Genomic DNA, 11,787 nt, shown 5'->3' with positions numbered 1-11,787 from the left:
GGTAGGCGAGCAGCTGGTACACCTAGAGGTTCTCTCTGGTCACAGTGAAATGAATTTTTTCATAAAAGCAGTTTTGCTTGAACCTCAGTTTTGTGTGATGGCCAATTTAGGATAACAGTGTGTGGTTGTGAAATTTTACTTTCTGCTCTGAAAAAATGCCGTAGAATCAGTTGTGATGTTGAACACAGCTTACAAAGACAGTGCTGTGGGAAAAAGTCAAGTGTATGAGTGGTTTTCTCATTTCAAAAAAGGTAAAATGTCAATTGATGACAAATTGACACACCTCGTTCTGGACACGCATCAACTTCCCTAAGTATTAAAATGTTGACTCTTAGTGCATTTGGAGTTCGTTCCATCAGATCAGACTGTTAATCAAGCTTTCTATTTAGAGGTTCTGAAAAGATAACATAATAGTGTGTGACAAAAAAGGGCCTGATTTGTGGCAGACTGGAGACTGATCTTGCCACCATAGCAATGCACCCGTTCACGCAACCATCTCAGTGTGCCAGTTTTTTGGCAAAAAAACAAACAAACATGCCTCTCTTGCCCCTCACACCTTATTCACCTGACGTTCCTCTGCTCTGTGACTTTTTTGTTGGAGGTACAAGGACAGTGATTTGACATGAAAGGAAAGCTGTTTGATGAGATAGACGAGGTGAAGGAAAAAAACGAGGGAGTTGCTGTTAGCTGTTCAAACAAATGAGTTTGAAAAATGTTTCCAAGAATGGAATCACAGATTTGACACATGTATTAACTGTAATGGAGAGTACTTTGAAGGTGATAAAGTTGTTTTGTAAAAAAATAATTTTAGTCCCGACAACAAGAAGAGTGCATGTGCGCCCTGCTTCGTTCCTTTTGCCTTGGAGAGCGCATGGGAACAAGATGGGTCACCAGCAGCTCTACTAGAGCCACCTGTGACAATTCGGCCAGGGATCCCGTTCTTGCCGCGTGTGCCCAAACCGGCACGGTCTGATCTGGAACATGGCCTCAAAATGTGCTGTCAGTGTTTCCATCAGTACGCGAAGGATATCGGCTTCAAGCTGGACTGTTATCTTTGGATGGACTATCCAAGACCGCTACCCAACAGAAGAAACAATGGCAACTATTTGTACATAAAATAAAAAAAATTAAAGTCTAAAATTTTTAAAAAGAAATATATAGCGGCGTAAAAAAAAAATCCGATTTTTGGTGGGTACTCCCTTGTATGTATGTAACAGGTGGCATACTGGTCTGATACATATTTTTATTTTACAAATCTTTGGGTAGCTTCTCTTCATTGCCATCTGTGAAATAGGTAGGGAATGGTAAATTTTTACACAGGCTTTTTTTTTGGGGTGTGTGCAGGAATTATGTTCCATCTTTTCTAAGCAATTTTCATGTCCAGACACAGCTGTTTACAAAAATTATATTGTGCTTAGTGTTTATTCTCCACATTTTCAGTATAGATGCTTTCCTATCTGTTGTTTCCCATTGAATTTTTCAGACAATGTAATGCAGTTCAAGGCTAGACTTTGGCAATATCACGTGTTGAAATAGATCAGGTCCTCTATGGGTTTTTGTGTGATCGCCAGTAACACACTTGGCATTAAATCCCCATCTTTTCATGACACTTTGAAAACCTTTACCAATAGTTTTGGATTTGACATACACATACGAACCTGCATGAAAATGGGCAGCATAAAACGGAGTGTTCTGGGTTAATTATCCTGCTGTTAACATGAAGCATTTTCATTTTCTGTTTTGGTGGTAATCCAAATCCTTGGTAAAATTTCAATATAGATGGAGATTTATGAAAACACGATATCATTTTACCTCTTATGGCAGGGCTGCTGTTTTCCCATTAAGGCTTTCCTTTGGCGTGTATGTGCCCCCCCACCTTCTACATTGTCTAATCGCTGTCCTTTCATGTCCCTCTTCATTTGCTGAAACAAAAAGAGTTCTCATTGAGTGGAGCGAGGTCAGGTGAGTCAGGTGTGGGGGGCAAGAGAGGCATCCTGGGTTTTGCCAAAAACTGCTGTGTTGTGGTGGCAAAGCCAGTCCCCCATCTGCCACAAATCATGATCTTTTTGTTGCACACTGTTACAGAATCTTTTCAGAACCTCTAAATAGAAAGTTTGATTAGCAGTCTGACTGGTTGAAATGAACTCCATATGCACCCCCTCAATAAAAAAGAACATTTTTTGGTGGGAGGGGTACCCTCCTGTATTTTAGAACGTGAAAGTCTTATACCTGAAGTAATGTCACCATATGCTGTTTATCATCCTTGGTCCATAAAGGCATCATGTCCAACTTCAGTGCCATAAGGCCAACTCTGGAAGAACCTGATTCCCAAGGATGTGTAGGCAAAGGTTCATCTTTGTGTGGACACAGTTTACTGCTAGTTGGGCCAAGTGTTTAATAAATGGGGCCTTTTCTTCAGAAAGACGCTTATTCCATCAAGTGCCACTCTTGGCCATGGAGATGGCTAACAAAAAGCCTTATATTTTGTTCCCTCAAGCCCCAGGCATCACCCAGGGCATCAGCACCTCATCCAAGCCCTTGGGTGCTGGCCTGAGCCATCCAGCTCAGCTTGGCGTGGCTGGGGAGAACTCCGCCCATAATACCTCCCAGTTCCCAGACACCCTGCTTTAGGGTGTCCCTGTGCTTGTGCCACACCTTTTGCACCAGCCCTCAGAACTTCCTTCCCTCTCTTTCTCGGTGCTGCACCTTCTTTCTAGAACCTGAGTGGTGCTTGATAATTCAAAGAAAAGTTCAAGGCCCTTTTCAGGAAAGTTTTACTCAACAAATTTATAAAAAAGATATTTTCTCCTATCTCTACAGTCACCGATGAAGAGTTACTGTATATATTCGAGTGTAAGCCAACCTGAATATCAGTTGCACCTAACTTTATCACAAAAACTGCATTAAAAATGTGCTGAAAAAACTCGGCTTATACACGAGTATATAGTAATAATTTTTTTGTCTGACTTCCTATTGTTATCATTTCTAGGTTCATCGTGTTGTAGGTAATAGTACTTTTTAGTTTTTCTTTTTTTTTAAAAGACAAGGTCTTTTTAAAATCTTTGTTATTGAGTCAAATCTACTTGGTTCCAGCTCACAACGACCCAGTGTACAATGGAATGAAACATTAATTAGTCCTGTGCCATCCTCACACTTGAGCCCATTATTAGAGCTACTGTATTAATCCATTTCATTAATGGTTTTTCTCTTTTTTTTGCTGACCTTCTATAATATGATGTCCTCCAGGGATTGATACCGCTTGATAACATGCCCAGTGTGTATGTGATAAGCTTCACAATCTTTGCTTCCAAGGAGCATTCTGGCGGCACTGCCTGCACTTCTGGCTGTCCCAATGTTCTTCACTGGTCCCATAGTTCAAAGACAGCAATTCTTCAACCCTTACTCATTATCCAGGTTTTGTAAGCATGTGAGAAGGCTTCCGACAAGTGCACTGTAGACTTTAAAGTGACATGTTGCTTGCTTCGTATTACTTTAAAGAAATCCTTTGTAGCAGATTTGCCCAGTGTAATTCATGGCTGTTGCTTCCGTGGGTAGTGATAGTGGATCTAGGTAAAAGGAAACCCTTGACAGCTTCAGTCTTTTTTCCATTTATCAGTATTCATTTGTGAGGATTTTTGTTTTCTTTATGTTGAGTTTTAATCCATATTGAAGGATTTTGGGATCTTCATCAGCAAGTGCTTCAAGTCCTCTTCCCTTTCAGCAAGCTAGGTGTTGTCATCTGCATACCCAAAGTTTTTAATGATTTTTCTTCCTGTCCAGTTGCTTGCGTCTGTATATCTAGCGTCTGGGGTATTTGCTGAACAAACAGATTGAATGTAAGAATGGTAGACGGATACAATTCTTGACATCCACTGTTCCTGATTTTAATTAAATGTGATAGAATCCCCATTCTTTGCATTGTGTCCCTATTTTCATATAATTCCCACACTTGGATATTGTATAATCAGGAAAATATAGGAAAACATTTCTTGATTAGTCATAGCATCAGTGATACCCTTGCTCCAAGTCCTTTTCTATATCTGCTTGAATTTCTGGCGGTTCACTCTTGATGTACTGCTTTTTTTTTTTAAGAACAATCATCAACAAACTTTTACTTGCATTTGATATTAATAACATTGTTCAATAATTTCCACGTCCTGTAGGATCACATTTCATTGGGATGGTCTCACCAATCTCTTCCTGTCACTTGGCTATTTTCCAAATTTCTTGGCATAGACGAGTACCTCAAGCAGTGCATCCATCTGTTGAAAGCATCTCAGTTGGCATTGTACCTGAAGTCTTGTTTTTCATCAGTGCCTTTGGTGCAGCTTGGACGTCTTCCTCCAGCACCATCAATTCTTGATGATATGCTACCTCTTAGAATCGTTGAACATACACTGATTCGTTCTTTCCATCCTCTTTTGTTGCTTTTCTATCATTCAGTATTTTGCTCATAGACTTTTTCATTTTTGTAACTCGACTCCCGAATATGTCTTCAGTTCTTTCAGCCTTAGAAATGTACGTATGTTCTTTCTTTCTTTTTTTAAAAAACATTTTATTAGGGGCTCATACAACTGTTATCCCAATCCATACACACATCAATTGTGTAAAGCGCATTTGTACATAGTTTCTCAAAACATTTTCTCTCCACTTAAACCCCTAACATTAGGTCCTCATTTTTCCCCTCCCTCCCTGCTCCCCCCTCCCTCATGAGCCCTTGATAGTTTATAAATTGTTATTTTGTCATAGCTTGCCCTGTCCGACGTCTCCCTTCACCCACTTTTCAGTTGTCTGTCCCCCAGGGAGGAGGTCACATATAGTTCCTTGTAATCGGTTCCCTCTTTCCTACCCACTCTCCCTCTACCTTCCCTGTTTCGCCTCTCACACCACTGGTCCTGTAGGGCTCATCCACCCTGGATTCCCTGTATTTTCAGTTCCTATCTGTACCAGTGTACATCCTCTGGTCTAGCCAGACTTGCAAGGTCAAATTCAAGTCATGGTAGTGGGAGCGGGGAGGGAACATTTAGGAATTAGAGGAAAGTTGTATTTCTCTTCGTTGTTACATCGCATTTTCTTTTTGGTTCTCTAACTAGGTTTCTGGCCATTTTATTACTATATGTTGTTGAGCTGCCCTTTGAAATCTTCTGTTCTTTTACTTCATAATTTTTCTATTTTCTCTAGTTATTATTAACTATTCTTAATAAAATCAGGAAGCTGATTGTAAACTCTACAAAGTGATGATTTTAACATGTTTTTCAGCAACACATCTTTTTTGCATTACTGACCTAGACATTTAATTTGAAGCCATTATAGGAAATCTAGATGGTGATCTGAGCTCTTTTTCATTGGATAGCTGAGTAAAACTGCTTCTTTCAGCTATTGAATCCAGTGCTTTGCACTTTTTGCACATTCTAATTTATTTTAATTTAGACATAATCCAAAGAGGCAGAATATTTCTCGTTATAAACTTAATATTGTCTAGAATCTCCAGGGGACATTTTAGAATGATTGAAATAATGTGAGTTAAACATATACTTTATTATAGCATTTATTTTCCTTGTTATTGTTATCAATCAGGATTTCATTACCTTTCTTTTTACTCCTTTTTTGTATTACTGTTTAATGGCTTTAGGAGGAATCAGACCAATAAGGATGAATATACAGTATTAAGAATATTTCCAGCCAAAAGAAATAATAAGTTTCTTTTTGGGCTTTCATTTTAGTAACTTGAATAGGAAATATATGGTAAATGTAAGAATACAGAAAAATCTGCTTTTAAAACAAAAATAAGTATCAGTGTTCACTAACCCTTTGTTAATTTAAATTGCTTGAATTAAAAATTTTTAATTTTACAGAATTACACATATTTGTATTATTGGCATGGTATTTTAATTGCAGAACACTCAGGTTGAGAAACTTTAAGCCCTTGACAGATGCTAGTTAAATATTGCCTGTGTAAGCATGTGAGTGTACATAATGGAGAAGGGATGGTTTTGGGGTGGGTACTTTGAACTTACTAAGATATGGATAGGACTTTTAAAATACTGTCATTTTCCCCCTCTTCCAACACTATTCCTAGTTAATTTAAAAGAAGAAAGTTTTGGTGTTAATTTTTTTTTAATTAAATCCAATCCTGGGGTCAACTTTAAAATGATTTATTTTGTCATCAATTCATCTAAATGAAAATTACACTAAAAATGTTATACACTATTTGTTAATTCTATCTTTTCTTCCTTAAACATATATTTATACATCTCAAGCTATTATATATTGTTTATTTTTCCTTTCATCCTCAGACTGAATTTTACAATAATAGTTTGTTAGTACTTGTGCCATGGAGTAGTCTGTTTGAAAGGTTTTGCCATTAATCTAAAAGCTCATTTCATAAGTTGGTTGGTTAAAAAGTTGAAATGATACACATTAGAGATGGGAAGAGAAGTGTAAAAATGTTTCTTTTAAAACACTTTCAGATAATATTGCAGTGCTTCTGTTTGTAATAAAAGTACTATTCTCCTACTTTAGTGTCCTACAAAGAAGACATCACCATGGCTACAGAAATTGGTTCTCCTCCACGTTTTTTCCATATGCCAAGGTTCCAACACCAGGCACCTCGACAGTTATTTTATAAGCGACCTGATTTTGCACAACAACAAGCAATGCAACAGCTTACCTTCGATGGAAAACGAATGAGAAAAGCTGTAAATCGAAAAACCATAGACTACAATCCATCTGTAATTAAATATTTAGAGGTAAGTCCAATTAATGTGCTTTATGTGACCATGGTGTTCGAGGAGAATTCACGAACTTCCCGATTTTCCCACTAACTTTTTGAGGACACTCCCCCCCCCTTGTTCTGCTTGAATCAATAGTATGAAGTGGAGTTTGAAACCAAGCCATTTAAGTAGAGCCTCAAATCATTACTCCTTTTTAAAAATTTTCTGCACACAAATCATCTCATAATTATGAAGGTAAATGAGATTCCAATGTCAAAATAGGCTTTATTCTACAAATTCACCAGAAATCTCAGAATAGATTAGATTTATCCCCAGGTCAGGCTTAAACATTTGTTAAACCCAACAAAAAACCAAAGCAAGCTCGTTGCCATCGAGCCCATTCTGAAGCTGTACATTTTTACAGGCGCAGATAGCTGCAGTTTCTCATACAGGATGGGTCTTCATTACTGACTTCTGGTTAGCAGTGTGTTGCTTACCCCACAGCACCAATAAGAGGAATATTGCTAAGGGAACTAACACTAACAACACAGACATTCTCCTAAGCTCCTGGTGGTAGGCAGCTCTTGTAGTTAGGCAGAGTGCTCTACTTTCTTGAAGGTTGAGCACATTAGGGTATGTATTCTGAAGGGGTGAAAGTAACCCCTTTGTGGTAAAGTCCTGGCCAAACCTGTGTATCCCAGGAATTCTTCTTTTTGAGTTCTTTTTGTACTTTTGTTTACCTAGGAATTAGTCTCTGATTGGTTTTCCATTACGAATCCTTATTATCTTCATTGAAATTTAGTCTCCTCTGATCTCCTATGAAAATAGGTTTTCTGCCAGGGCTTAAGTGGAGAGCAAATGTTTTGAGAATGATGAGGGCAATGAATGTACAAATGTGCTTTATACAATTGATGCATGTATGGATTGTGATAAGAATTGTATGAGCCCCTAATAAAATGATTGAAAGAAAAGAAAGTAGGTTTTCTTTTCATTACCTTGACCTGCATAGAAGGTATGCTGAGTTTGTTTTAGGCACACAGAAGAACAAGATTTGTTTCAAAGTAAAAAATAATTTAGGTTTTTAAAAAAGTGGTAGTAGCAGCAGCAGTATCAGAACCTGTCTAGCTTCAGGGAGGGTGATGACCCAGGGTCAGCCTTAAACCAATTTCTCTGAGTTGGAGGTCAGAGTTAACTTCCACTGCCAATCTTTTTACCAATCTTGACATCAGCCATGCCTCTTATCACATTCTGTATTTCACTTAAAACCAAAACTCTAAACTCACTGCCACCAACCCTTGATGTGACCCGGTAGGGCAGGGTAGAACTGCCCCTGTAAGTTTGAGACTGTAGCTCTTTACAGGAGTAGAAAGCCCCGTCTCCTTGGATCAGCTGGTGGTTTTGAACTGCTGACTTCACAGCAGCCCAACTTGTAACCGCTATACTTCCAGGGTTTCTTCACTTAATGGTTTGATAATCTGCTGCAGTGGCTACACAGAACTCACAGATCACACTTAAAGTTAAGTAGTTTTTAAGGAACTATCAGGGTACAGCTTGGAATTAGGATTGATTAGGCTACAAGTAAGCTTCAGGGAGCATATAGGTAAAGGTCTCCCATTCAATTCGGGGTACTCTTTAGCTTTCCCTTGCCATGCAAGCAAGTAAGCAGGCAGCCGGGTCCAGGTCTCTGCTGTACATGCTTCCTCTTGATCATGTAGACTTGTCAGCTCCCTCATGACTATCTCTTCTTTGTCCTGCAGTTTGTTACCACCAACTCTGTCTCAGGATCGCTTCTGGGCTTATCATCACTGACTGGAGCCTCTGGGCCCAGTGGTCCTCCCATCTAAAGTTTATATGCCCTTGGCCTTTGTTACAGCTCTTTTACAAGATTTCTTGCCTTCTCTCTCTGCTGCTACTTTTCTGGCTTCTTGATCTGGAAAAAAACCCAAAACCAAAACCTGAGTTTGGCTGCATATAAACACAATTCTACTCCCTATCATTTTCAAGACATGGCCCCCACCTCTTGAAACCAACAAACTAACCAGTCCCGTTCTCAGTAAGTCTTGGTTATATCATTTGCACAGTAGGCTATAGATCACAACGAATTAAGCATTAGACTGTTAACTGAAGGTCAGTGGTTCAAACTTATTAGCCACTCTACCAGAGAAAGATGAAGCAGCCTTGGACACCCTATGGAGTAGTTCTTACTCCTGTATGAGTTCAGCTTGACTCCACAGCTTTAAGGTTTTGCTTTGTTTGTCTGTGTTGTTTATAGTTAACTTCATTTGCACGGTATATTGACCATTTCTTGCAAATCAACCTGGACAAAGGTACTCTGAGGGAGAAAAACTGGGCTAATTTAACCCCTTAGGATTTAAGGAGGGGAATCTTTCAAGCTGTTTTTCTGAAGAACCAAGGTAAAAAACCACAAAAAGGAACATACTTTATTTTACCACAAAGCTTTTTTGCGTATTTTAGTTGAGAACAAAAGTAGGATGGTGGGTTTGAAAGAAAAAAAATTTTTTTTTTTAAAGAAAATTTTAAAAACAAGGATAAGAGATGAAGAATTGCTCTATGGCAGGGAATTTTGGAGGAATCGAGGATGGTGTGCTACCTCTATCCTGTTTGATTTTATTACGATATTATGATACATTGTCAGTGAGAATATGTTGGGATCAATAGAATATTGCATGAAGTGGTGGGGTATAGATGGTGTGAGTGAAAACAAAATTCTAAGCAATGTCTCTTTAAAAATCTCTTTAAGTACTGTGCTTTAGAAATAACATCCTAATAGAAAAAGAAATAACATCCTAAAATCTGTCCTCTCCCCATTTAATACAGCTTACATTTTTTATGTTTTCAATGGAATAATTAGATTTTATATTTGATAATGAATCTGCTTATTTATTTTAACAGAATAGAATATGGCAAAGAGACCAGAGAGATATGAGGGCAATTCAGCCTGATGCGGGTTATTATAATGATGTAAGTATAAGATATGCTGTATTAGTTTAAACTTTTAAGACATTTGAGCCTAAAAATAAGTAAATTGAAATACCGAATTAAAAAAAATCGGAATAAAATATACTCAAAGGAAATAATATATTTGTTTTGCATTTAATGTATTTGTTTAAATCACGGGTTGCGTTTTATCTCAATGTGAATATATCTTGTATTCTAATGTTGGATATACTTTGATTCAGTACTTAAAACATCATCTTAAGAAAAGGATAAACCGCCACAAGATACGTGTAATACAAAATTAATTAAAAATTTTATTTATGGTAATCACAATTGTGTTGATTTTGAAAGGTAATAAAAATATAAGCTAATCGAGGAAATTTGGTAATCAGCCACTTAATTTTACATTGTAAATGTTAAATAGACAACTTCTTTTCATACTATTTCTTCACTTAAATGTACACTAATTATAATCTGTTACAATTGATTCATGAAAATCTGTTGCAATCTTGATGCTTAAAATATATGCCATGTCACTTGTTTCTGTTTTGTATAAAATCAGTTTTAAAAATTCCAATTTTTTTTTTTAGTTGGTCCCACCTATAGGAATGTTGAATAATCCTATGAATGCAGTAACAACAAAATTTGTTAGAACATCAACAAACAAAGTGAAGTGTCCAGTGTTTGTTGTTAGGGTAAGTATTCTTTCTGATAATATTTTGGGAAAGTAATGTGAATTCTGAATTAGTCTGCAATTATATGTTCTAGAATAAAGAAGATCAAACACTTTAAATGTGTAACTGCACAAAAATTATATTTTAAAGATTCTAATTTATTTATAATTTTTCTTTTTAATTAAACAATTTTCCTTAATACGTAATCTTGATATACCCAGTCATTTAGTCTCAGTATTCATCGTTAGTAAAATACTGATTTTTAATTTTTTATCTTTATGTTGTAATTCTCTTAACTTAAAAAAAGTTTTAGTTTTGCTGGCATAATGATATATAACATATCATATGATAGCTTAAACATATTTTTAAAAGTGGTACAGTAATCACTACAGGCAATCTTAGAATCTCTCTAACTTTTTATTGTGATTTGGATGAAAGTTCTCAGAGCAGATTGGTTTTCTCCCTGCCTCTCTAATTACCATTTCCATTCTTCCTCCTTTGCCCTGCCTGCACGCCTTTTGAGCTGTATCCCTGGGTAAATGCTGCTCGTTTGATTGTCCTAAGGAACAAGTGGCACTTAGCGTTATTGTACACCCAATAGATATACCTGGTGCTTGGCTAAAAGTAGAACCTTACAGGTGAATTCAGTTTCAGACTGGATGAGTGTCCAAGGACCATAGTTTGGTGGTTCCATCAATCAGATCAGTAGTCCTGGTCTTTTTTCTGATTTTGAATTTTGTTTTTTATTTTTCTCCCACTCTGCCCAGTAGCTTCTGCTTGATCCCTGTTATGGTGGTGATAGGTAGTTGTAAATGGATACCATCTAGTTGTTAAGGTGTTGTGGAGGCTGAAATCCATGCAGTTCATTAATTCTTTGGACTAATTGTTTCCATGTGTTTTTATTTTCTTTCCCAGTCTTTGCTTAGGGTAGAAGAGACCAGTAGTTAGTCCTTTCATGTTACAAGGTTCTATAGACTACTGTCAACTTAGCCTTGAATAGGAATCCCTTTTTTACTTTTGTAACTCCACAGTCTCAACCACAATGTTAGAAGGGCTTCAGATTGTGGGTTTTACTAGAAACATTTTTTAATTCCCAGAGGGAACACTGAGTAATTTTTTGCCCCCCCTAAAAAAAAGGCAGTGTGCTTAATAAGTTTGGGAGCCTCTCTCATAACCTAAGGTGAATGAAAAGTTTGTAATGTTTCTAGTACACAGAATGTGTGAGAAGACTGAAGATATATGGTGGACTATACTTTCAGCTCCATGGTGTACATTTCACTGTTATCTATTTTTTAATTTCGACTCAACAACTTTATAGGACAGTAGAGTTGCTCTCTGTAGGGTTTATTTCATTGTTAGAATATACACAATTCAACCACTTGTATAGCTACAATTCAGTGACATTGATTGTATTATTTGAGTTATACAAACATTCTCACTCT

At 37.2% G+C, this 11,787-nt stretch overlaps 1 protein-coding gene and 1 pseudogene across 2 annotated transcripts in view; one reads left to right on the top strand and one right to left on the bottom strand.

Annotated features, from left to right (window-relative positions):
* Nucleotides 1-11,787, top strand: part of WDR33 (WD repeat domain 33) — a 139,568-nt gene that overhangs the window by 41,861 nt on the left and 85,920 nt on the right. For both annotated transcript variants that reach the window (XM_045298653.1, XM_004703864.2), the window contains exons 2-4: nt 6,523-6,749; nt 9,627-9,695; nt 10,262-10,366. In XM_045298653.1, the coding sequence (XP_045154588.1) occupies nt 6,546-6,749; nt 9,627-9,695; nt 10,262-10,366 (378 nt within the window). In that variant the 5' untranslated portion in view covers nt 6,523-6,545. The remainder of the gene's footprint in view (nt 1-6,522; nt 6,750-9,626; nt 9,696-10,261; nt 10,367-11,787) is intronic.
* LOC101648354 lies at nt 1,144-4,234 on the bottom strand (annotated as a pseudogene).

This window comes from Echinops telfairi, unplaced genomic scaffold, assembly GCF_000313985.2.
Source record: "Echinops telfairi isolate 266 unplaced genomic scaffold, ASM31398v2 ScPeMD7_4;HRSCAF=17, whole genome shotgun sequence".
Classification (NCBI taxonomy): Eukaryota; Metazoa; Chordata; class Mammalia; order Afrosoricida; family Tenrecidae; genus Echinops; species Echinops telfairi.
The sequence above is the reverse complement of the archived record's forward strand: the minus strand, read 5'-3'. Positions and strand labels throughout refer to the sequence as shown.